Source organism: Populus nigra, chromosome 16 (assembly GCF_951802175.1).
Source record: "Populus nigra chromosome 16, ddPopNigr1.1, whole genome shotgun sequence".
Classification (NCBI taxonomy): Eukaryota; Viridiplantae; Streptophyta; class Magnoliopsida; order Malpighiales; family Salicaceae; genus Populus; species Populus nigra.
Window position 1 is genome coordinate 8,659,352 of NC_084867.1, and position 27,902 is coordinate 8,687,253.

Below are 27,902 nucleotides of genomic sequence, written 5' to 3' on the forward strand. Positions count from 1 at the left end.
CGGATAAAAAAAATCAAATTGAATAAATTGTTCAGGGATGAAATTGAAAAGAAATCCAAACTTTAAAAAGAATTAAAAGCCAAATAAACAATAATTAAAAGAAGGATGACTAAAATCGATACCTAATTGTTTTTATGGAAGTTCAGACGTGTTTTTCTAGGAAATGAGAGAGAAAAAAACATTCACCACAACCCAACTGGATCTTCTTTGTAAGCACGCGTTACACCATTAGAAAAAAATGAAAAGACAAAAAAATAATTTTTGTTTTTTAACAGTCTGGGGAATGAAAGTTGAACTTCCTTTTGGTTCTCTCCGAAAAGAGCTTTTACTTTTTGAAACCATTTTAAAAAAACTAAAAAAAATTAGAAAGTTGAAAAAAAATGGTTTTCTAACTCTAACAATTTTAAAAGAAAAAAGAAAATTATTTCTACATTTACCAAAAGAAACAAAAAGCTAGTTTATCAAAGGTATTCTATTTCTAAAAGAAATAATAAAAATTTTCCACTATATGTGATTAGTACCGATGAATAGGATAGAATGGAAGACTCCCCTTCACTATCAAAAATGAAAAAAAAAAAGGATCTAGAATATACTTCTATTGTGTATCAAATTTATGATTTCTATTGGTGCAAATTCAATTACCTCAATTTTCAATTGAAAATGCGTAAGAATTCCTCATTGGTAGCAAGTGATTATCAACACCGTGGTAAAAATAGGACTTTGGCCATTGCACGATCTCTCACACGCCATTTGAATGACACATAGACCATTATGTGTTAACGAGTGTGCATTAATAATGTTTTTTAATAATATTTAAAAATTTAAAATTACCAAGCAATCCCTAATAAAATCTAAAAGTTACAACAAAACTAATAAAAAAAAATCAAAACACCTTCGTAAATAGCTTTTGTTTTTTCAAATTGTAAGGTTAATTCCACTATTTTACTATTTAAAATAAAGGAAAAGATGAAGAAGCCTTATATTTTGTTCTCTCTTTCAAGGGCATAATCATAACTCTATTGCTTATTTTTTAAAAAGACAAAAGAGTCCTTCATTCAAAAATCTTTTTTTGCTTTTGAAGGAAAAATAGTCAGTACAGTATAATAAAAAAAACGTGTCTGGACCATTTTATCTCTAATAAATTTTTGTAATGATGAATATATTCTATGGAAAAAATATTTTTACCCCCGAAGGCTTAATCATTTTTTGAGTAAGGACAAATTATATTTACACTACTTTAATCTACAATTTTTTTTTTTAATGATTAGAGCTATAATAAAAAATTGAACTCATTTAGTTTTTTATATATATAATATGAAGCTCATCATTTTATTTCCTTTTTCTTTTTGAATTTTGTATTTAATAAATCTGAGCCCATCACGTTTGCTTCGTTAGTTTTTAAAAATTAGGTCCAATTCCATGTTTAATATGACCTCTTTTGTGAAAATATCTGTGTAATGATCTTGAACAAGTACATAGTCACATCGGTGTAGCTATTGGTTGAAATTGAGCAATGAACACGACAATTAGCTCTCAATCAAAGGGAAAATGATTGTTTAAAAAAAATTGTGAAAGGAAAATTAATAAAAATCATTAAAAAAAGAGAGAATTTTATTGTACTTCTTCTTATAAAATATTATTAATTATAATAATAATTTTTAGTTTTTTTAATTGTATTATTTAATATTAGATTTATTGTAAATCAAGTTTTATAATTTTATTTATTTATTTTTTATGAGATTATTTTAATCGTATAACCTGAACTATGAGGTTTGACTAGTTGATCCGAATTTTTTTTAATTAATTTTTTTAATTCATCATTTAATATTAGATTATTTAAGAACTAATCTTTGTTATTTGTTTTAATTTGCTTTATATGAAGTTATTATTATCAACAAAAAAAACTAAAAGAGAATGAGATTTTATTGTACATCTCCTCACGAAATACTATTAATTGTAATAGTGTTTTTTTGTGGTTTTTTTTAATTTCAATAATATTCTTCAATATTAGGTTTATTGAGAATTTGACTTTATAATTTTTTTTAATTTACTATTTATGAGATTATTTTAATCTCATTATCTCGACTACGGATTTGACAGGTTGACTCGAGATTTTTTTTTTCTTATTGATTTTTTTTTCTCGAATTAATCTTTTAATATTGGGTTGATTGACAATTAAGCTTTATTATTTGTTTTGATATCAATGTCTCATGAATCAGGTCACATGTTTAGTGAGTTAACTCAAATTGTTTTTTTATGTTCTTTTTCTTAATTGATTTTTCAATTTCAATTTCATGCTTCAACATTAGGTTTGTTGGGGGTTGAGCTTCATAATTTTTTACAATTTACTTTTTATGATGTTATCTCAGTTTCATGACCCAAACTGCTGGTTCGACAAGTTAACTTGGTCGACTCCAGTTTTTTTTTCCCCTTTTGTAATTTACTTTTTTTTTCAATTTTATCCTTCGATATTGGATTAATTTGTTATTTTTCTCTATTTAATTATTATGAGGTTATTCTTGTCTCATGACTCGGGTTAGATGTTTGGTGGTTTAAATTGAATTGACTTGAGTTGTTTTTTAAATAATTTTTTAATATATTTTTTTAATCTTATTTTTCATAATTTGTTGCTATTTGCTTTATAATTTATATTGAGTTATCTCGGTCTCATGACCTAAGTTACGATTTTAGTAGGTTAACTCGGGTTGACTCATGTTATTTTATTGTTTTTTTAATTGAATTTGTTTTCAATTACATCATTCAATATTAAATTTATTAAAAATTAAATTTCATAATTTGTTTTGATTTTTTTTATGAAGTTATTATGATCTTATGACCCGGCATGCTAATAGACAAGTGAACCTAAGTTGATCCAAATTAATTTAATATATTTCCGTTTTAATTTTTATAAAAAAAATATCTCATATCTCATATTTATTTTGAATCAAACTATGTTTTTACTGGTTATGTAAATTATCTTTAAACTTATAAAATCTATCTAATCAATTCACACATAATTTAATTTTTTGTCATATTAGAATCATTTAAATATTTATTTTTTAAAAAATATAAATGGACTCGATGCACAACTTATTATCATCGGCAAAAATCAGTTCGAAACCTAAATTTCATAGGTTGTACTCAAATTCTATCGTTACATCCTCTCTGGTAGGTTACAGTCAAATACGTCAATCTTCGTGTTTATACTATTGCATAGTTTTTCTTGACAAAAAAAAAAGTATTTCCAAATTATCCCATGAATCGAAGGTCTCGTCATTTCTTTTCATGTCATCTTAGTGTTTATACATCACATCATCTTGCAGAAAAAAAATACCTTATTTCAATTAATGTCCCTATAATTTTGTAGCACAAATTAAATAATATCTCTAATTAAAAAAACTAATTAATTAATCATTTTCCCTCTTTTCATGTTCTTTTCTAAAACTAGAAATACTAATTTATAATTTACTCCCCAATTCATCTAACCATTTCATATGAAAAAAAAATCTACTATATGCAATTTCAATTAGGTCCCAAACTTTAAGATTTAAGCAATTATATTCTCAACTATCAAATTGCAATAAATCCTCTTCATCCTAAAAGATATTAATATAATTTATTTATTATGTAAGTTTTTGCACTAGCCCCTGAAATCAAATCAAATTTAAGCAAAATATCTTCCATGTATCTTGAGTCTCTCAAAATTAACCCCCGCCTGTGAAATCAAACGTGATGATCAACTACTATCTTTTTTTTTGAAAGCTTTAAGATATCATTTGTTTGCTGAAAAATAATTTTTTTTGAAAAATAGTTTTCTTAGAAAACAGATTCCTAGAAAGTAAAATATTTTCTGATGTTTGGTAGAATCATGAAAAATAAATTGAAAAATACTTTACAACGTTTGGCTGTGTCATGGAAAATGAGCTGAAAAATAAATTGTTAATATTTTTTTTCAATTTTATCAAAATAGTGAGGAACAAATCTTACAAATTAAAAAGTTGAATGCGAATAAATTTTAAAAAATATAATTTCATAAATTATCTCAAATAAAATAACTAACAATCAAAATAATAGAGATGAAATCTAATAGATAAAAAAGTTGAAAGATGATAAAATTAAAAAAATATATAATTTTATAAATTATTTCAAATAAAATAAATAACAATCAAAAGAATGAGGACCAAATCCGATAGATAGAAAATTTCAATTAAGAAAATGATAAAAGACAAACAAATAACAATCATAAAAATAAGGATCAAAGTTGATATAAAAATCAAATTCGAAGGGATGAAATTGAAAAAAAAAAGATTCAAAACAAAATATATAACAATCAAAAGTTTGAGTATCAAATTTGATATAATCAGTAAATAACATGACATTTTTAAATTTTTCACAACTTTTAAAAAGTGTTTTCCGTTCAAAATAAAGGGAAAATACTTTCCTAGAAACCAAACCAAATTTTTCTTTAACTGAAAAGTGTTTTTCATTGACCAACTTTTCTAATAACAAACAAACGTAGGAAAGTTTGGAAAGTGATTTTCAGAAAACCACTTTTCATGAAACAAACGGGACCTAAGTAATCAACTTTAAAATCAAAATATGTCTAGTATGATTATACATTTAATTCTCCTAGACTTAGTGTCTGGATAAATTTCTTCCTCGATTAGTTCTTTACTATGAGACCATGAGTAGCCAACATATTTGATAAAACCAATGTTCTCCCAGTTCCCTGACTTAGAGTTTGTTTGGGAACGCGGTGCAAACCGCATTTCTTCAAATTTTAAATTTTGTTTTGCTAAAAATATTTTTTTATGTTTTTAGATCGTTTTGATGTGTTGATATCAAAAATGATTTTTTTTAAAACTAAAAAAATATTATTTTAATGCATTTCTAAACGAAAAGCACTTTAAACCGCAATCGCTACCACAATCCCGAGCAAACCCTTAATCAGTTTATGAAGCAAGATTAGGGAGTTTGATTTATGTTTTAACAAGTGGATGGTGCGTATGTTAAGATTGTGAAATGTGGTGGAGGGAAATTTACAATGAAATCGATGGACAAGATATGAAAAGCATAGTCATACAAAAAACCCTAGAAATTAAATGATGGGATAAATTCTACAATTTCTCGAAAAACATGTATATACTAGTTATTTCATCAACACTTCATCAGGGTCGAATAATTTATTTTTAGAAAAAAATAACATATAGGCTTTTCCAACATATTTTTTGATATAAAAAATTCTCAATTATAAACCAAAATGTTTATACATGCATCTAATTAAATCAATATATTTGATCTCGCGACACGAGACATGTACTCAATTATGTCTGGTAAGTTTGTTCCTTAGAAAAAAAAATTTGTTTAATCAAACAATTATCCGTGCCAATAAAAAGGTAAAAAACAAATCCATAAGTGAAAGCTAATTGAATAAAATTGTGAAGCCCAACTATCAAACAACCTAATATTGAATGATAAAATTTAAAAAAAAAAAAAAACTTGGTTAGCCTACTAACCTTGCGACAATGGACACATGATTAAGATAGCTCCATATAAAGAAAAGTGAAAAAAAAAGTCAAAAATCAATTCCAAAAAAAAAATAATATTAAAGGATTAAATTGAAAATAAAATAAATTTTCAATACAACAAATGTATGGTTAACCCGTTATGCCACCGCGAAAAGCAATGTTTGACCACCAAATACATAAAGAGAACGCTAACACATTTCTAATGCCACCGCGGAAGGCAGTGTTTGACCACCAAACACCACTGAAGATGTCGCCTAAAGAGCGTCTGCATGGTATGTGCTAGCCATCTTTTTTATTAATATTTATATTTACTAAAAGACCAAAATGCCCCTTAGTCTTCCTAAGTATAACAAAAAAGCCAAGAGTAGTAAAGATGGAAAAGCCTTCTGTAAGGAAACTTTAATTTTTTTTATATTAAGGATGGTTAAATAATCTTACTGTGCATAAAAACAAAAATCTTCATAAAGCCCCTCCACCAACCTGATTGTATAAAAAAACCATTATGAAAATATTAAAATGTATTTGACCACTAGTGAATGAGATTTTACATTTTTGTGGTAATTTAGTCATTTCACTATTCATAAAAAGTTGAAAATACAATAAAACCCTACACATTACATTTAAGAAATTTTATTCTAGAGATAATAAAGTTATTTTACTATGCATAAAACATGTGAAAAGACCGATCTACCCCATCAACATGGTAATAACCAATGAACCCTTTTGATAAGAGTAAAGTTAGCAAAACACCGTGAGTTGCTACAGTATTTGACCTACATATTTTAGGTTTTTTTATTTTTATATTTAGTATAAATTTCAACTTCAGTAAATTGATAGCGTACAAGTATGTGCCATAAATAACTAATAAATAAAAAAGAAAGAAAAGGCATAAGAAGATCATGTTGACGATGGTTATGTGATACATTACTTCATTTGCCAATAATTAAAGTACTACCAGATTTAATAGTTTTATCAATGAAAATTTTTGTCAGTATTTACATTAGTAGTGCATCGATACGTATGTTACCGACGGACTCATGGACAGAAATAGTCTGTTAGAAAAAATCTTGTCAATAATTTATGAATTGTAGATGAGTCCGTCAATAATAAATATACCAATAGATTTATAGACAAATAAAGCACGCTAAAAAAATTACCCAATTTATTCCATCGGTAAATATAATATATCACCGACAGAATATCATCTATAATTCTTGTTAGTGCATTAACAATAACAATGATATTTACAGTAATTCTTTTTCAACTCTTTGGTTTTATCGGTAACTCTATTAGTAATAGTGACATTTACAATAATTATTTTCCAACTCTTTGGAATATAATGACAGAGTTGTGTCATCGATAACCCCGTTAGTAATACATACATACATAAATATATATATTGAATAAAAATAAAAAAAATAATTAAAAAAATAAATTTATATAAAAATAAAATATTTTTTAAAATTTAAATATTTGTATGTTTAAATACAATAAATCTAAAATAGAGACGATGTTGGAGGAGGAGAATCCTGGCTATCATCGGAACTGCGATGCTAATTAGAGGGTGCACATAAATCACTCATCTATGATTTCATCTCCATTACCAATCGACAAAGTTCTTCATAATCAACAGTGAGTTGTTCATATTTATCATTAAGACATGATGTCTGATTTGATACCTATTAGTCTAAAATCATCACAAACTCCAAAGTTTAAATGCTTAGAATTGATTGCGAGCATCCAACTGTTGGAAGCACAACGAGTCGTCTGCAAGTTATCAGCCGTAGTGTTAGAGAATCCATACACCCAATTTCAAACGGGCCTATTAGACGATCCTGCCTCCAACCATAAATCCAAATCGATAACTAGATGGATCAAATGATCATCCCCGTAACTTGCAATGAACTGTTGCATCCTTTTTTAGTGGTCATGGAAAGAAAAAATAAATTCATCAAATTCAAGGAAATAATAACTTAAGAAAAAAAATGATTGAAAACCAACATACCACAAAATGCAAAGCTCAACAATGAACTATTGCATCCTTTTTTAGTGGTCATCACTCTACACATGCGTTTCAAGAAAAAGCTTCATCGAGTTTGGTTCGCGTCCAAGAACCATAACTTGCAATAAAGAAAATGTTGTCAGTAAAATATATTTATAAAAAACAACTAATTAAAAAATTAATATAACAAAAAAAATCCTACCATTTGCTTTGCATGCGAAATCAACAGAATGGAGTTGCAGGTGTACGTGGTAATGGAACCGTGAACACTCTAGTTTTAGTTATCTATATAGGATTGTGACTATCAAATTAAACACACGGATGTCATGTGCTGAATGTTTTTCTCCCATACAACCTTTGAGACGTACGACGGTTTGAAATCCTTCCAAACCGCCACATCATTCCATCCTGAAAGCTCTCTTTCTTTCATATGTTTTTTGAAGTGCTTTTGCGCCTCATACTGAAAATCACACGAACTATATGGTACAAATTAATTATATGTTAGTAAATAAAAAATAAAATTTTAATATTTTTTAAAAAATATCCTTTGATCATACCTAATTGTAGCGTTATTCTCTCAAACCCTCATCGCAAAATTATTATTAGATCTCTCTCATTCAAATTTTTCCTTGAAGTAAAAATTTATAAAAGGAGAATTTCAGTAATTTCAATAAACGATCCAAATTAACATAAAAAATATTTAAGTTAATACTAATATTGAACCTTGAACATCATGCATTGCCTTGAGGTTTCCATTCAGGATGTTTGGAAACCTTGCTCCATTGAAACAATGGAATTTTCATGTCGTTGTGAAAGCAAAACAAACTTATGTTGAAAGATCATCCTTCTACGAGGCCTCGTACTTACGGGTAAATGGATTTTGCTGTGAAGGGACCCCCTTTGACACTGCGACATCGCACTCGATGAGCCAACATTCTATTCTTATTTGGCATATAATGACTCATGGTCATCAACATTACTGTTAGAAGAACTACAATGATCATATCTTCGCGACATGCAATATTCTTTTCCTTAGGCATCTACACAAATAAAGGATAAAAAAAATTTAAATGATTCTTATTTTTTAAAAAAAGTTCAGCAACATCTCTCATAAATATGAGACCACCTAAAATTTTTAAACTTGCAAATACACAACATATATGCTACAAAGTAATTGATTTTATTCAATTTCTTCTAACAATTTAGCATAATTCAATTTTATAGATAATTTTTATTCTCTACATGATAATATTTTTAATCATAAATTTATTACAAATTATTCTAAATTTACAAAAAATAAAAATAATAATTAAAATTAATCCTACACAATTAATTGAAATTGAGCAACAAAATTGAAAATAAAACAACTAAAATTCAACAAAATAATGAAAAATTATTACAATAGCAACTAAAATTCAACACGTTTATTTTTAAGTAATAATATTTTTAATCCTAAATTTGCAAAAAAATATTCTAAATGGCATAAATACAAAGTAATAATTAAAATTAATCCTACGCATTTAATTGAAATTGAACAAAAAATTTGAAAGCAATAACTAAAATTCAACAAAATAATACAAACATTATTTCAATAACAACTAAAATTCATGTCATTTATTAATTCATGAAATTATTAAGAACACAAAATTGAACAAAAATAGTGCAAAAAAAAAAAGAAGTAAAAGGAATGAGAACTTCCTACCTTAATAACGTGCTTTATTTTGACTTTTAATTAAAAAAAAGATATTGTTAATAAACTTAAAAAAAAATAAAAAAAATAAAGACATCATACCTTAGGATGAGAAGAGAAATGAATGTTTGATCTCGGGTGAGAATGAGAGAGAGAGAGAGATAGAGAAGGGCAGAGAAAGAGAGAGAAACGAGTGTGTAAGAGAAGAAAAATGAAGAATTTGAAGCCTCGATATGTTTTTATTCTGGTCTTTTATTTCTGTTTTTACTGTAAGGAAATTAAATATTAATATTTTTAATATTTTCATTGGTGATTCCATTTATAAATTCAAATGAAAATTTTAAACTTGCATGAAAATTTTCAGAAAGCCACTCAAAATACTATCGACGACTTTTCATTTTGTCTGTTTATTCATATGTAATGAATATCGTGAACTGTGTTAGGGTAAAGGGGAATAATTCCTATGGTCTCTAGAATATACCAACAGACATATTATGTCGGTATACTTTATGTAATGATCACTAGAATAGTGTCAATGTAAAGGGACATAGTTCTCATGGTCTCTTAAATATAACGACAAACATATTCTGGTTGTATATTTGTATGTAATGAACACCATGAACAATGTCAGGGTGATGGAGAATAATTCACATGATCTTTAGAATATATCGGTGAATACATTCCTTCAGTAAACCCGTATGTAATGTACAGTCTATCGGTATTTCTATCGGTGTAAAAAAGTGTCTGAAGTCAAATTATATATGTATTCCTAATCTATCAATCATGCAAACACTTAAATTCACAATTGCATACACATCACAATAACACTAATTCACATCACAACAATAGAATAAATATTTACTTGTCATTCAATAATAAATTAACATCATTGTCATTACATTAAAGTGAATTTTGTCCATAAATATTAAATTATAGTTTATGGCATTACACATTCGTGTTGTGCAAATTAATCAGAATTCTCTTCTTATTCATCAATTGACTCATCCTCATCTCCATCACAATCTTATACTTTAATTTCATCGCTATCATATTCATTAATCTGTGTTTGTCCACTAGAGCTTAAAACATCATTAAACTCTTCAATGTTAACATCAATAAAAATCTTCTCAGCGATGTGAAAATTTAAAATTTTTTCTATGTCATTAGACGAAGAAACTCGATATGGATCAACTAACTCACCAAGTTGAAAGACATCATCTCCCATAGTTAATTCATTGTTGTCATCCTGAACAATCTCGATATGACCTTTGGGTTTTGTTTTCACTACAAATAACCAATCAGCTTTTAAACAATCCTTCCTAAATAAAGGATTGTATGTGTAACAAATGTGCTAGCATTGCTTGGCAAAAAACAAAGACATTGTCGACGTTGCGGAGTCTAGCCTTTAAATTAATTTTGACCAAACCATAATGAGGATTTACTCTAATTCCTCTATCAATGGTGTCATACCATTTGCATTTGAATAAAATAAACATATCCTGCTCACTATGATATTACAATTCAATAACCTTTTCCAACTTTCCATATTAGTCAACTTTAAACTCATTTGAAGTCGATTCCTTAACAAAAAAAACCTCCATTGTTATATGTCTTTTTGCTCAGCCTATATTCTTCAGTATGAAACACATATCTATTGATGGAATACCCATTATAACACTCTCGGTTGATAAACATGGTACATGAAGTATAACTATGAATAGTTAACGAGAAATGTGTAATGAAATTAAGTATCATGAGAGATAAGAATAATTAAATAGTACTTATATGTGTTCTAAACCACGTGAAAAATTGTTCACATTGTAATTGAAAGATTTGAGATTAAATCATTTGTACGTTTTGCGATAATAAATATTGCCTGCAAGGAATTCAATAATGTATCAGTTTATGGTATTATAAGAGATAAATTGTTTGAAAATAACATGTTAAGCATTGTACTTATTGAATAAAAAGTATCGATTCATCGCAATTAAAATCACATAATTATACATATGTCTGAATTCTATTTTTGACAAATATCTTTTCCTCACAATATGTTTTTGTATGGGTCATTTAGGACGCGAGAATATTGACACATTTTCACTCAAAGACATTTCCCCACCATCGTCATGTCTTGGAACACGATTGATTTATGTTCTTAATTAAGGCTTAAAATATTACGAGATAAATTTTGAGATCTCTTCAATAATATAAGCCTCACATATCAAAGTCTGTGTCTTATTTTTTACTTTTCTTTTAAAGTTGAACAAAAACTTGCATGGAGTTAAAAGAATGTTTTGAAATATGTGAAAAAAGATAATAAAATTTTAATTATGATGCATGTGTAAACCCTAATCTCTCGAATGGATATATCCATCTATATTAAATTGTGCCTCTAACTTTTGCATCAAACGGTAAATATATGGGTAGATGCTCTATTGAGTCAAAAAACAATTGAGGGAATATCATTTCAAGTTTGCATATTGTATGGACGATATTCATTTTAAGCCTCTTCATTTGTTGTGTCTGCAACTTGTTGGAGCTTATATCTCTAAAGACGTGGCTAATCTCTGTGAGTGCATCTCATATCTCTTTTGGCAATAAATCCTGGTAAGCTAATAGAATGAGTGTTTGCATAAACATATGAAAGTCACGACTCTTCATTCCATGTAATTTGCAATCCTCTAAATTCACTAACCTTAATATGTTCGAGGCATGTCCATTAGAAAAACACAGACTTTTAAGCTATTGGTAGACAAGTAATTGTGCATTCTTTTCTAAGATGGAGTTGACTTTGGGTTTTGCGAGCCATATCCTAACATAAATCAACTCTATATTTTTACGGTGATAAAACAAAGCTATATTCATTCCAACCTTGATGTTGTTCTTTGTCTTCCCCTTCATGTCCATCGTATTGAAAATGCTCTCAAACATGTTTTTTTTTATGTGCATGACAACTAGGTTATGGCAAAGAAAATTGATCGTCTAATAAGAAAGCTTCTAAAAAAAGTACTTCGCTTTACCTAATTATATGTCAAACCAAAACCATGAAACTTTTACTTACCAAATTGAAAATCAAACACAATGTCACCGTACTTTGACATCACATTATACAATTCTTCACCTAAAATAAGCGACGGTGCAACATCTCTTTCAATAATGCCAATAAAGAAGTCCTTTCTGTCTAAACTTGTGATTCATTGGCAAAAACCACTGATGACAGTAAAAAAAGATGTTTATTGTTGTTTATTAGCTTGAATGCCTTATTATTTTCCATACATTATAGACATGCTAGTTTTCCACACACACACACATACATGATCTTTTTTTATTATTATTGTATTAAAGAAATTATTTGGCTTTCTATTTTTATTTGTGTGAAAATGATTTTTTTGGTCAAAACATTAAATCATATACCTAATTAGTGATTGTCTTAATCTATTAAAAAAAATCAAACATGACAATCAATTTAAAATAGAGATGAAGTATATATTTAGTAAATACAAGGAAAAAAAAACATGTTTAATCCTAATAATATACCTAGTTACATGTTTTTAGACATCACAATGTAGTTTGTTTTAAGAACATGACATCTAAATTAGTTGAATGTGCTAGTGAATTTCACATAGTTCATGAATTGTTTTTTAAAAAATTACCATTCCTTCAATAAAAATCAAGAACATATCTATACATAGGGAGTCGGGATGGAAATATGATTGGTTTTACCTTATCATCTCCACTTTATATTTATAGAATTCACAATGGGGGTAAATATTCTTTTTCCCGTAAGGTTGGGATAGGTTAGAGGATTTCCCCTCAATTAAAAATATTTTGTTTAATTACTAAAAACATTTAAGAATTAATGCATAATACAAAAATAAATTATTATTATTTGATTTCAATATAATTATAATATATAGTTAAACATAAATAATCAAAAAATAAATTCAATAAAAAATATTTTAAAAGATCATTTTTGTTTTTTAAAAAATGCTTAATTAACAAAAAAAAAAAAACATAATCGGATTCAAATTTCTCAAGGAAGATATATCATTCCTTCCATCCCTATTTATTTATCTAGTCAGTCTTCAACAATAAAAATAAAATTGAACTATTTATTTTATTTAAAATATGAATATTTTTATATTAAAATAAATTATTTATAAGTCACATGCCTTGGTGTTTCTCATGATGATTTATTTTTTATAAGAATAATAAGTAATCTTAATATATTTACTTTAAAATGTTTTATAATAAATTTATATTGTAGTTCAGTCGGTTAACAAGCGTGGTAGGTTAGAGGTCACGAGTGTAAGGGGCATAATTATTTTCTAAATTATGACATATGATTATCTATCATTTGTTTTTCTGCTTAATTAAAAAATAAATCAGGTTTATTATTGGCCTTTTCTTTTTCTCTTTTTTCATGGTTTTTTTTACACTCCGTAACAAATTTATTAGGTTTACTTAATCTTTAATTTGAACAAATTCACTTACTATTTATGTGTGTGTTTTCTCTTCATTTTTTTCTAAGCTATATCTTTTTTTTCAATTTTAATTATATCAATCAATATTAGATTTTATTGAAAATTTAAGTTCATAATTTTTTTGATTTACTTTTTATAAGGTTATTTCAGTCCTTAACTTGAACCGCGAGTTTGATCAATTAACTCAGTTAACTCAAGTTTTTTTCTTCTTTTCTTATTGATCTTTTTTTCCCCTTAACTTCATCATTCAACATTGACTTTATTAGGAATTAGATTTCATAATTTATTTTAGTTTGTTTTTTATGAAGTTATTTTCATCTCATTACTCAGGTCACAGACTTGACATATTAACTCGAGTTAACTGAAGTTATTTTGTATGTCATTTCTTTATTGATTTTTTAATTATAATTATATTCTTCAACATTAGGTTTATTAGAGATTAGTTTTTATAATTTATTTCAATTTGCTTTCTATAAGGTTATACCGGTCTCATGATTTGAGTCATGGGTTTGATAGATTAACTAAGGTTGAATCGAGATTTTTTTTAATTGCTTTTTTTTTATTTCATCATTTAATATTAAGTTTATTAGAAATTGAGTTTTATAATTTATTTTAATTTGCTTTATATAAAGTTATTATGGTCTTATAACCCAAATACGGATTGACATATTAACCCGGGTTAATACGAAACAATCCAATTTATTACCATCTTTTTTATTTTTTAAAATAATTTTTTTAAATACTAATTTATTATCATCTTAATATTTATAAAAATATTATTTTAAATATTTATTTTAAATTAAATTATATTTTTTTAATCATGCAGATAAATTTTAAATCAGTCATCCAAGTCATTTAGAAAATTGCTTTAAATCTTGTTTTACGAAAATAATATTAGTAATATTTAAATGTTTTTTATATTAAGAAAAGTAATCAAATCCGAGAAGAATGATTTAGTTTGTATCTATACGAGAAAGATGCTTTTCTTAGAGGATAAATATTAGTGAAATTAGAAATATTTCCACGTGTCCGTATTGGAGTTCAAATTCAAGCAGGGCCAACCTCCATCTGAAAGCAACATTGCCAGCTAGCTTAGAAACAGGTTGTGATTATCTGTGAAACGGCCTTTCTTCTTCTTTTTTAGTTTAGTAGGGTAGTTTTAGTTATTTTTTATTTAAAAATTTATTAAAATATTTTTTCTACTTTTTTAATTTTTTTTAACATTAATATATTTTAAAATATTAATTTAAAATTAAAAAACAAACTTTTTTAAACAGCTTGTTTTTAAGATATGATGATCATCAGCTTTTAAAAGAAAAGCTTGCTAACACAACCTCGCATAGATATAGAAAAGCTTTAAACTCAGTAAGAAGAAGAAGAAAAAGAAGATGAAGATTGAGATTGTAAACACGAAATGGATAGCCACGGTTGCAAGCATCTGGATTCAAAGCAGCGTTGGTGCGTCCTACACCTTCGGTATCTACTCTTCCATCCTCAAATCCTCTCAAGGCTACGACCAATCAACTCTTGACACCGTCTCCGTCTTCAAAGACATCGGTGCCAACGCAGGCATCCTCTCCGGTCTCCTTTACTCCGCTTTCACTCTGCAAAATAACCGAAGAAGATTAGGTGTGTTTGCTGGACCGTGTGTTGTCCTCTTGGCCGGTGCAATCCAGAGCTTCTTGGGGTATTTCGTGATGTGGGCATCCGTTGTTGGGTTGATTCGCCGCCTTCCGGTGGCGGTGATGTGTTTCTTCACGTGGATGGCTGCTCACGCGCAGACGTTTTCTAATACGACGAATGTGGTGAGTGGAGTTCACAATTTCGGCGATTATGGTGGGACCATCGTCGGGATCATGAAGGTATGTCTCTTGTTACCATTTTTTTGCTTCTTCTCCTGCTTTTTCGTTTTGACTACTTTTTGGGTTTTGTTTTTTATTTTCTTGTTTGCTTCCGGCTATCATAATTCAATTAATAACACAAGACTTGTGTTTTTATTTTTAGTTAGTTAAATAGATGTGTTAGTATTTTTTTATTGGTATAAAAGGTTTTTGATGTTTTTAATTTATAATTAGATTTAAAAAAATACATTTAAAAAACTTATATATTTATTTTTTATATAAAAAATTATTAACCGACAGTAAATGCGGTTCATAGATTTTTTTTTTGTGCACGTCGCTTTCACTTGGTACTTAGATTGATTCATGGCTGCATTCATTACACGCCAACATTAGCCGATAGACTAAATTAATTTTAAGTTAAAGCTAATTTTTTTGTATATATTATTTTATAAAAAGTAACAATTTGAATGAAGATATAAATAAAGATTTTTAAAATAGTTAAAAAAATCTAATTAAGATTTTTTAAGAAATCTAGGACAAAATTGATATTAAAAAAATGTTCCAATTAAAACATTTTATATTTCAATAATTAAAAAATAAAAATAAAAATAAGTGTCAACTCGAGAGTTGTTTGTATGAATTAGCATGTTTCATTATAACAATCCCGCACTTGGAATTTTCTTTTGCCTTTATTTTCTTTTTAGAGAGAGACTTAAAACTTCTTGAATCATATATGAACACAAGAACAAATGTTGACTGGACAAGGACAAAGGCCCCTTAAATCAAAAGGATAAACTTGAGAATCATGCTTAGTCTTGAATCATATATTGATCATATGTTGAGTTTTTATAGTTTAATTGGTTAGATTTTAAGTTTGTTTTCTAGAGATTAGTTCAAATATTTCAAATCTTAGAATCACTAATTAGTTACATGGTTATTAATGTCATAACATCACAGAATTAAGTAAAGAGAGAATCATTGTTGCTTGCTTGCTTGCTTTCTTTCTTTCACATCACATCATTTAAAGATGCTAACTTGCACTGCATTTATTCTTTACGCTAAGCAAATATCTGGACTCGTTGTCATGACACCTACTGTACCAGACGTGTCCATATGGCAAAACGATCAAGGAGTATACATCTGCTCTTCTGATGTTTCGTTAAGATTTGGTCCGTGGCTCATTCATTCATTCAGACATCCTTTATGTTATTTTTTGCCACTTATTTACTCATTCAATTCAAGTTTTTATCATGTCTTTTTTTGTTACTAACCTACCCTTTCCATTAAGCATTTGCCAGCACTTTAATCACCAACTTATTCATCTCATTCAAGCATTTTATCAAACACCTTCTACGCAATGTTATCATCCCCTCTTCCACATCATGATTTCACATAACCAAGCTTCCTAAACAAATCAACAACAACTTACACATCACAAGCTACTTTAATAACAACATAATCAAACACAAACAGGCAAATCACCATCACATCACACAAAAATCAACTCAAAAACATCATTACATCAAATCATGCTCAAATTTGAAACTTACTACACTTAACATTCATGGCCGGCAACACATGGTTGGCCTCAAATTCTTTCATTTATCTACTAATTACTTTATTTCAAACACAAAATTCTTAATTTTACATAACCTAGGGAGAAATCAATTACGCAACAAACACATGAAGTTAAGGAGAGTAAACATTCCAACACTTCCATGTTACTCTAATTTACGGGAATTTTGGTGTGGGAATCAAAGAATCCAAGAACCCACCTTTCCTTCTATCCAAGTTATAATTTTCCAAACCATAGCCAGAGCACTACAACCTCTCACTCCCCTCCCCTTTTCCACTAGCTTTGATTGTGTTTTTTATATCGATCCTCACTCTCATTCACCCTTAGAAACCAATTTGGAGGATAAAAAGAAGAAAAAGAAAGCTCTCCTCTCACCCTCTCTTTTGCTCCTAGGCCACTGTCCTTAATTGGCTTTATAGCTGATACTTCAATGTTTTCCGTTAAACCGTCAATCATAAGTATTTTCTTCGTGTTACATATTCACGTACTCAGGGTTTATACTACTAAAAATGGGGTTGACAATAAATTTTACCAATTTGCTCCTAATTCATGTCACACATGCTTATTTTCATCAAGTCTTCGGCCATAATTATTTTTCGTATATAGTTTTATTATTATTATTTCTGGTCGGGATTTTCCACTAATTAACTATGATCTTACATTATTAAATCTTGGGGTGCACTTGTAGCTGGAAGGAGAATCCTAAAAGCAACGGTTTCCAACTGAAATCTCTTTACATCATGTATGTTGGCATTGTGGAAAGTAACTTTCTTGTGGTGAGCTGAATGGTTTCACATCCCAATTACACAACTGTTCATGATAAATGTTCTCTCTTTGTAAGCTATGGTGGCCGAGGTAGTTGACAGTGATGGATGGAAACAGCTCTCCAAGAACTTTTAGTTCTAGGAAAATGATTGATGATCTGCTCTTATCGTTTTCCTTCAGATTATTGCTATCCGCCGGGTCTCCTGTGTTTGTGTGTGTGTGTTCTATTTCCTTTTCTTCGTGTGGGATATTGGCATTGAACAAAGAAAGATAAGGAAATCAGACAACTAGTTCAGGACAAAACCTACGAGCACGGTGGAGAAGAAAGCGGCGTTAGGAGTTGTCCTTTAGCTTTGATAGATTAGTCACCGCGTAAATTCACAGAAACCCAGGAACATGCAATAAACTTACAAACACAGTGCAGAAGAAGGGAGCAACGGCAGCTTCCCTTTAACTTTGATAGATTAGTCGCCAATTAAATTCACAAAAACCCAGGAACACATAATAAACAGAAAACACTACTCTTATTTACCATTGCTGGTAAAAAACTAAAGCTTTATGACAACGCCCTGAAAGCCATGCAACCTAGGCAAGATTCCATTGCTGGCCAGAACTCAACTCAAACTTCACTTTCAACTTCAGTTTCACCAGTACAGATAGCTTCAGATAGGTATTCCTGAGCTTCTTCAAGTGCAGATTCCTTGGTATCAGCAGCATACAGTATCTTTTTTATAGCAACTACCACCTGCATGGAATTTAAACAATAGCATGACTAGAAGCATAACCCCACTCCATGTTTATGATACTAACCATGCCTTTATCTATATATTCGGCATCCAGAAACTCTTACCGGTAGATCCTCCAATTCAGGAGTCTGACATGGTATTTCTATATCACGCAACTTTGCAAAGTAAAAATCTCTTTCTTTCTCCAAAAGGTCCACTGAGAGCTTCATATCTGCAATCTATATGCACACCAGAAACTTCAATACTCATTGCATGATATCTTTCATATTCCCCATATGAGAACTATGACTACAAAGTAGAGCTAGTGCGGTTATTGAAAAATTTCAATCGCTACCATCTGTGTAAAACACATGCTCATCTCCCTGCCAAATTGACCATCTAAACTCTAAAGTGCATGATAACAATCTGCATATATCAAAGACACTAAATGCAAGGGGGTTTTGACTTGCTGCTGTTTCAAAAACAATAAAAAAGTAAAATAAAAAAAATCCAATACCTCCTTGGACAAAGCTTGAATCTCCTCCGAAGAATTTACCTCACCTACCACAGCACTTCCCCTCCCTTGCTTTTGCCCTGTAGCAACATGCATTAAACAACAGAGGATTAAAGCAAAATGAAGGCAAAATAAAAAAGAGAGGCAAGGATATGGAAGATATCACGTGCTGCATATTTACCAGACATTTTGTTCAGGTCAACTGTGTAACCAGAGGAAGAGTTATGCATGTTGCTTATGGCAAAACGATCAAGGAATACATCTGCTCTTCTGATGTTTCGTTAAGATTTGGTCCGTGGCTCATCAGAGCTTGAGCTCATATCTAACACTTATTTCCTTTTGAATTAGAAATATACTAAATCTCATCAGCATTTTACTGTAGTAATCCAAGGTGAAATTTTTTTTTTCATTTTTGTTTTTTAAACTGTTTTTTTTAAGTAAAATTTTTTCCTTTTTTTTTATTTTTTCATTTTTGATGCCTTTAGCTTTTATTTTTTGCTTTGTTTTTTATTTTTTTCTTTTAATAAATTTTGTTTTGTTTAATTTAGTTTGTTAATGTTAATATTTTTTTTAATTTAGTTATGATATTTTTATGACACTAATCCCAAGTTTAACAGGTTAACATGATTTCACGAGTTAACCTGAATTTTTATTTTTTTTTAATTATTTTTTTCATTTACTTTAGTTTGTTAATGTTAAATTTCTTTCTATTTAGTTATCAAACTTTCATGACACATATCCCGAGTTTCACGGGTTAACTCAGTTAATTTTGGATTAACCTGTTCATTTTTTTTATTTTTTTATTTAGTTATCAGACTTTCATGATAAGAATCTCAGGTTTAACGAGTTAATCTGATTTGACGAGTTAACCCGAAGTTTTTTGTTTTTGTTTTTTTTCTTTTTAATTAATTTTTTTCATTTACTTTAATTTGTTAATGTTAAATTTCTTTCTATTTAGTTATCAGACTTTCATAACACATATCCTAGGTTTGACGGGTTAACTTGGTTTTACGGGTTAACCTAGTTAATTCGGGGTTAACCCGTTCGTGTTTTTTGTTTTTTTTTGTTAATGTTAATTTTTTTTAAGTTATCAAACTTTTATGACACGGATCTCGGGTTTAACGGGTTAACCTGGTTTGACAAGGTAACCCGAAGTTTTTTTTTTCTTTTTAATTAATTTTTTTCATTTAGTTTAGTTTGTTAATGTTAATTTTTTTTTATTTAATTATCAAACTTTCATGACACATATCCCAAGTCTAACTGGTTAACCTGGTTTCACGCGTTAACCGAGTTAATTCTGGGTTAAACCATCAACTTTTTTTTTCTATTTAGTTATCAAACTTTCATGACATGAATCTCAAGTTTGATGGGTTAACCCAGTTAATTCAGATTTTTTTTTCTTTTTCTTCATGTTGGTTTTTTTCTTTGTTTTTTCTTTTTAATCAATCCATTTAATTATCATATTTTTATGACACGATCTTGCAGCCAAACATACATCCAAGGTTCTTGGATCTGAATGAACTAAATATATATAAAAAAACTAAATATAAAAACATAAAAAAAAAGAAAAAGAAAAAGAAACTAGAGGCATCAATTGATAACTAAATAGAAAAAATTTAATAGTAATGAATTAAATTAAACAAAAAAATATTAATTAAAAAGAAAAAGAAAAAGAAAAAAGATATAATTTGGTAGGTTAAATCAGCTGATTCAGATTATTTTTTGGATTAGTTTTTTTTTCTAATTTTATATTTTAATATTGTAAGCAGTCCACAGTGAAAATGTTGATGCCTTTAGTTTTTTTTTTTCTTTTTTTTATACTTTTTCATGGTGGACTGCACAGTGAAGTCCACGGTGAAAAGGCTTGATGCCTTTTTTTTTTCTTTTCAATTAATTTTTTTAAATTTATTTTGTAGATATTAATTTTTTTCTATTTAATTATCAGACTTTCAAGACACGGATCTCAAGTTTGACGGGTTAAACCAGTTAATTTATATATTTTTTTTCTTCATTAGTTTTTTCTTTTTATACGTTTTTTTTCTTTTTCTTTTTAATTAATATTTTTTATTTAATTTAGTTCATTAATATTAATTTTTTTTTCCTATTTAATTATCGACGGGTGCCTTTAGTTTTTTTTTTTTTATGTTTTTATGTCTTTGACTCTAGACTGCACAGTGTAATCCACAGTGAAAATGATAATGCATTTTAATTTTTTTTGTTTTTTTAACTTTTGAATTAATTTTTTTCTTTTAATTTGGTTTGTTTTTGTTAATTTTTTTTCTATTTAGTTATAAGACTTTCATGACATGGATCTCATGTCTGGCAGGTTAGCCCAGTTAATTCAGATTTTTTTTCTTCATTAGCTTTCTTCTTTGTTTTTCCCTTTTTAATTAATGTTTTTATATATAATTTAGTTTGTTGATATTAAATTTCTTTCTATTTAGTTATTAAACTTTCATGACACAGATCTCAGGTTTGACGGGTTACCCAGTTAATTTAGATTTTTTTTCTTTTTTTTATTAATTTTTTTTCCTATAAGTTTTTTTTTTTGCTTTTTGCTTTTTTTATGCCTTTGATTGTAGAATCTTAGCTTTTAAATCTTAATTTTTTTTGATATTTTTTATGCAAAAAGAATTAACCCACGGCATCGTGCAGGTCATTTACCTAGTTTACCTCTAAAAGAGGTAAACACTCACATACTTCATATATTATTAGATCAAATTAGTCATTTAACCCGTGATTTGCTGCGGGTTATAGTTTTTTTTTTTAAAAAAAGTTATAGGGTATATATATTTTTTCAATATGTTTTTATATAAATTTATAGAAAATCAATATAGAACGAATGAATTAGAATTTTTAATAAATAAAATTAAAAAAAGAATTATATAAAAGAATTTAAAAAAAAATAAGGTGAAATTTATTTTATTAGAGGACAAATAAAAATTATTTGTTAATGATTATTATATAAAAATAATTATTTCCCGATTTGACTCTTTCTTCCTTGGCCATTTCCTCTCTCTAGTTTCATCTCTTTAGTTTCATAACTAAGCTAGTTTTGAAAATATTATATATTTTGAGTGTTTCTTGAAAATAGAATATCGCGCTGTTAGAGACATCGCACTCTACTAAACTAGCATGCTAATAGCATACGTTAATTAATAATTTTTATTTAAATATACAAGTTTTTTTTTTAAATGACTAACATCATTTTATTCTCTATAGTGATCTATTTAAATCTTGATATGATTATTTGACTTATAGATTAATTAATAATTAGATAATTATCAATCAAATTAACTAGCTGTATTCAATTTAAAATTCAATAGGATTCCTTAATAGGTTAGTTGTATTGCATTTAAATTTTAATAGGATTCTTAACTTAGTAGGTTAATTAATAATTATGAATAAGATTTTGTGAATAAGATGACAGTAAATCAGGTGTTTTGACAACTAAAAACTTTAATGTATTATTTGAATACATTTTTAATTTAATTAAAAATATTTTTGTAAAATCACACACTCTGCATAAGAGCAAAATTGACTCACATCCTTTATCAGTCTGAAAGTGAATATTTCCTTGCAATTAGCATTGTTTTTGTATGTAATGGCTCCTACTTGCTGTCCTCTAAACTTATAGGACTACGACATTGTATGTAAGATTCAAGTGTGTGGTTTTCAATGCTCCCCGAATGTGTTGTCCTCTTCGATGTAATATTCCTGAATCTGCATTTGCAGATTACTCTCTTTTTCAATGTTGTGCTCGAAGCATGCCATGCTCTACTGTTTCATGTAATTTACCATTTCAACTTCCTGTCCAGGGCTTTCTTGGTTTGAGTGGAGCAATACTAATCCAACTCTACCAAACAGTGTGCAATGGTGATCCTGGCACTTTCCTTCTTCTTCTTGCGCTGACGCCAACTCTAGTCTCTCTCTTGTTTATGAGTTTGGTACGAAACTATGACACAAATACAAAAGATGACAAGAAGTACTTGAATGCTTTCTCTGCAGTTTCTCTGATTATTGCAGCTTATCTCACAATCATCATAATTTTGGAAAACATTAGCACTCTGTCATCATTGACGCGCATAATTACGTTCACAGTCTTGCTGCTTCTAGTTGCCTCACCTCTTGGAATTGCAGTCAGAGCCCATAGAGAGGACTCTGATAGGTATGCACAAGCGTTACTGGAACAGAGGGGTAGCAAACAGAACCCAGTGATATCTTCTGAGATCTGTAAAGCAGAGGATTCTATAGAATACCATGAACTTCCTAGTGAAGAAGGTCAAGCAAAGGCTGCTTCTGACGAGGAAAGGCTGTCAGATGAAGGAAACATGAATCTCTTGCAAGCCTTATGTAGCGTAAACTTCTGGTTGTTATTTATCGCTATGTTTTGTGGCTTAGGTTCTGGACTTGCTATGATAAACAACATCAGTCAAATAGGAGAATCTCTGGGTTACACGGCCACTGAAAGAAATTCTTTGGTTTCATTGCTGAGTATATGGAACTTTCTTGGCCGTTTTGGAGCTGGCTTTGTGTCAGATATTTTCTTGCACAGAGGTGGTTGGGCAAGACCACTGTTTGTCGCTGTTACTCTAGCAATCATGACCATTGGCCATGCAATTGTTGCTGCTGGTTTTTCCAAAAACTTGTACTTGGGTTCGGTACTAGTTGGTGTTGCTTACGGTTCACAGTGGTCATTGATGCCTACCATCACTTCTGAGATATTTGGGGTGGGGCACATGGGGACTATATTCAACACCATTGCCATAGCAAGTCCCGTTGGATCTTATACATTCTCTGTAAGAGTCATCGGGTTCATTTACGATAAAGTAGGAAATGGTGAAAATAATACATGCTTCGGCAGTCGATGCTTTATGTTATCTTTTATGATCATGGCATCTGTTGCTTTCTTTGGAGTTCTTGTTGCTCTCCTATTGTTCTTTCGGACCAGGAGGTTCTATAAGTCGGTCGTGTTCAGGCGTTTGCAAAATTTGTAGAGACCATAAGAGGTGAAGGTGGAAGGTTTTGTGAGCCAGAATGTATGTGACAGGCAATTTTCTTGTTCAGGTTGGTGTGCATGGCAATGTGCAGCCCGTTTAATATTTTGGTTTCTTATTTATTTTTATTTTTATTTTCGAGTGTTCGATTTCTTTCTTTCCTTTCTTACCTTTTTTATGTGTGGTTCTTGGTTGATTGAGCATGATTTCAGGAGCATCATTCTACTGATGAAAGTCATATGTGATACGATCAAATCAGAGAAATTTTCAGCGTAATGTCAGAGATAAGAGTACAACCAGATCTCCCTGTAATCACAACAGCATCAGCATAATCACACATGTATGATCACCATTCCAGCTTAATTAATGTCCTGATTGCTGTATGATTTTCTATCGTATTATAGCTGTATAATTTCTATCGTATAGCTATTTTGATCTCAAATGCTTTGTATATATTGAAGTTCTGCAAGGATGAAAATCAAGCCTTTTGGCCTTAATATTATACTTTTATTTGTTCACTTTCTTTTCTGTTCATGTAATCAGAGCCTCGCTGTCTTATAATAGCCTATCTTTTCCATACTCCAATCTCCTCCTCTTATGCAAATCCAATCTAAAAAGTAAGAATACTAGAATTCACAAATAAAAAAAAAGTTAAAAAGTTAAAATTATATTGATAGAAAAATAATTATTTGAATAAAAAAAGTGAAGTTATTAGATAAAAGATCTCAATTTATTAATTATACATAATCAAAAACCAAAGGTATAAGGATAAACACTATAAAGATAGTTATTTTTAATAAGTTTTGAAGAGTTTGATAGAAAAATAATTATTTGAATAAAAAAAGTGAATTTATTTGATAAAAGATCTCAATTTATTAATTATACATAATCAAAAACCAAAGGTATAAGGATAAACACTATAAAGATAGTTATCTTTAATAAGTTTTGAAGAGTTTGATAAAGAATCAAGAGAATGAGCAACTTTATACATATATAATATTATTCTAAAAAATATATATAAATATAAGCTAAATAACTCTATTTATATTAGGTAAAATGTTTTGAACAAGGCTGGAAAAACAACAATAGAATTCTAAATAAAATAGAAAAAAAATATTTCTATTTTGTTGGCCACCAACAATTAATCTAACTCTATAGGAAACAAGATATTTAGAATTTTCTAGAAAAATTTCAGTCAATTATCAAATCAAAAGTTATGCATAAAACTATGTATTAAAAAAAATAAGTCCAAAATCATCTTTAATGTCCTTGAATAACGAAGAAACCTTCCTAAAGAGGAAACCCACAAAATAAATGGAAACACATGTTGCTAAGGCTGCAAAATCTCTAATGTTCTTGAGTAATAAAGAAACCTTGCCAAAAAGAAAATTCACAAAAATAAAAGAAAGCACAAGTTGTTACCGCCTCTCTTTATGTTACTAAGGCTACGAAATGCTTTTAACCAAATAAAGATCTCCTTCTTTGCATGAATTACATTAATTAAAGTCTGACCATTCTTTATTGAAGTTTAAAAGCTAGATTTAGCCTAAATATCCCGAATAAACTGATTAAGTGCCTTTTTATTTTTTTTGGCTCTTGACCTTTTAATTAGTCTAATCGACACCTGTAATGGGTTTTATGGTGATGCTTGTTGATTGTCATCATTCCTCATCTTTGCAAAAGAATTAGTCAAATTAACAATAAAAATACCATCGATAGGCAATACATCCACATAATCATGCAACAAAAAATCAACGACACTATTTTCCATAATCTTGTTAGTATAAAAAATATTATTTACAACACTTTTTCTTGTATAAAAACTTTCATGCTTCTTTGTTTTTTCTTAAACACTTTTTTTTTCTTAACAAGTGGCTCATCTTTTATTTCTCTCATGTTGACCACTTTATTCTTGTAAGTTAATTCCATTGACATATCCTAAAAATTCAAATTCCTAAGTGGAATAACTTCACTCCCATATATGCAAACAAGCACATGAACTTCTTAGCCATGGATTCCACCGAAGCTTATATCCTTGATTATTGGAACAACTTTTGGATCATAAACATCACCAGGGTGTTCATTTTAGTCTATTTTGATAACAATTCCAACTTGTACATCATCAATTGTCAGGTTCTTGTTGGTTATATATTGAACATATCCATCTTTTCTAGGGGTAGTCTTGATCTGAACTGCACACCTTAAGCTCCATACAAGGAGGTTCTCCACATTAATATTTGATACCCCACTTGATAGGGGCGATCATTTTCGATTCGGTTTGGTTTTTATAAAAAAATAACCAACTCGAATTTTAAAAAAAACCAAAACCGAACAAAAACTGGTTCAAACCGACCGGTTTTGGTTCGGTTCGGTTTTTTTAGAAAAAAATCGGTTCAAACCGATTTGGCTCGGTTTTTTTGGTTTGGGTTTAGTTCGGTTCGGTATTTTGGTTTCAGGTTTATAAAACCGAAACCGAACCGAACCAGTTGGTTTTTTCAAAATTTTAATCGATTTAATTGATTTTTTTTCACAGTTTGGTTTTCTCGGTTATTTTTTTCGGTTTTCTCGGTTTAATCAGTTTTTTTACTCACCCCTACCACTTGACATCTTATTGCCAATTTATACGCTAATGCTAACCATAAAACGAACTATAAGATTACAGATGGGAATATTCATTAAAGGTTGTCCATATGCAATTTCATACCGATCTCATTTACTCTTTATTGCAATTACATCATCCCCCACACTTATGTAACGGTCTTCAATTACAATAACCTCGCGCAAATCAGGATCAATTCCATCGATATTTAGGGATTTAAATATGAGAGCCTTAATTGTTACATTCATAATTGTTATATTCTTGCAGTCATATAGATGGAGTGTCCAAAATGAGAAATTATGTAGAGTTAAATTTGTAAACACAATGTCAGATGACCATATTATCTATAGAAAGACCCTCTTAGTGTTATTAAAAAGCTTTTGGGGATACTTCTTGCATCATGTTATAACAACATCTCTAAGATTTGTTTTTTAACATGAATTAAACTTTTATACTAAGGTCCAAGATGCTCTCTTCCATATCCATATGAAGGCAATAAAGGTATTAAAGGCCAATACTTCTCATCCTCGCTAAATTTTTAGATATAAACAATAAAAAAAACCCACAAACAAGTAACAACCCAAGAAAACTAAAATCAAATTGATAGAAATTCAATCCAATAATTACTTGAACTAAAAAAATCTAAGTAATTGGACGAAAACCCCTACCCTTTAATTATAAAGAATCAAGAACTAGAAATATAAGGATGAATGTCACAAAGATAGTTAATTTTTACTTCCCTATATTAATTCCATCTCTAAAGTCTATAAGGTTTATAATGCTTTGTAGTATTCAAAGTCAATTTTCTAACAAGTGTAGTCCTAATTATATTAGCATAACTCACACCATTTATAATCATACTACATATCTCATTACTGATGTGACATCTAATATAAAAAATATTCTTTTTTTGTTGCTCCAAATCATCATATTTAACCTGAGCATTCAATGCTTGCCTAATCACAAGCGATTCACCCTCAACCAGATACTCTACATCATCATCACCAACATCTTTAAATGGGAAACATCTTCTAATCATTGCTATCACATTCAAATTCAATCTTCTTATGATCATGTAATATCATAACCCTCTTGTTTGGATATTGAGACGCTATGTGAGTTATTCTCAAACATCAAAAACATATAGAGGCCGTTTGGTAATGCGGCAGGAACTGAGATGC

At 29.0% G+C, this 27,902-nt stretch overlaps 1 protein-coding gene and 1 pseudogene across 2 annotated transcripts; one reads left to right on the plus strand and one right to left on the minus strand.

Annotated features, from left to right (window-relative positions):
* The first annotated feature begins 14,982 nt into the window (after window positions 1–14,982).
* Window positions 14,983–24,640, plus strand: LOC133676171 (protein NUCLEAR FUSION DEFECTIVE 4). 2 transcript variants are annotated; one of them, XM_062097780.1, is made up of 3 exons: window positions 14,983–15,566; window positions 22,944–24,192; window positions 24,324–24,640. In XM_062097780.1, the coding sequence occupies exons 1-2, from the start codon at window positions 15,093–15,095 to the stop codon at window positions 24,120–24,122; spliced, it is 1,653 nt and encodes a 550-aa protein (XP_061953764.1). In that variant the 5' UTR covers window positions 14,983–15,092; the 3' UTR covers window positions 24,123–24,192; window positions 24,324–24,640. The 2 variants fall into 2 exon arrangements, with proteins under 2 accessions (XP_061953764.1, XP_061953763.1); XM_062097779.1 differs by having other exon boundaries at window positions 14,984–15,566; window positions 24,335–24,640.
* LOC133676062 (probable polygalacturonase) lies at window positions 24,390–27,760 on the minus strand (annotated as a pseudogene).
* Between the last annotated feature and the right edge of the window lie 142 nt (window positions 27,761–27,902).

Coding starts and splice junctions, on each gene's coding strand:
- LOC133676171 (XM_062097780.1), top strand. CDS start 15,093: ATGAAGATTGAGATTGTAAACACGAAATGGATAGCCACGGTTGCAAGC. Junction 15,567..22,943: donor CCATCGTCGGGATCATGAAG/GTATGTCTCTTG, acceptor CTTCCTGTCCAG/GGCTTTCTTGGTTTGAGTGG.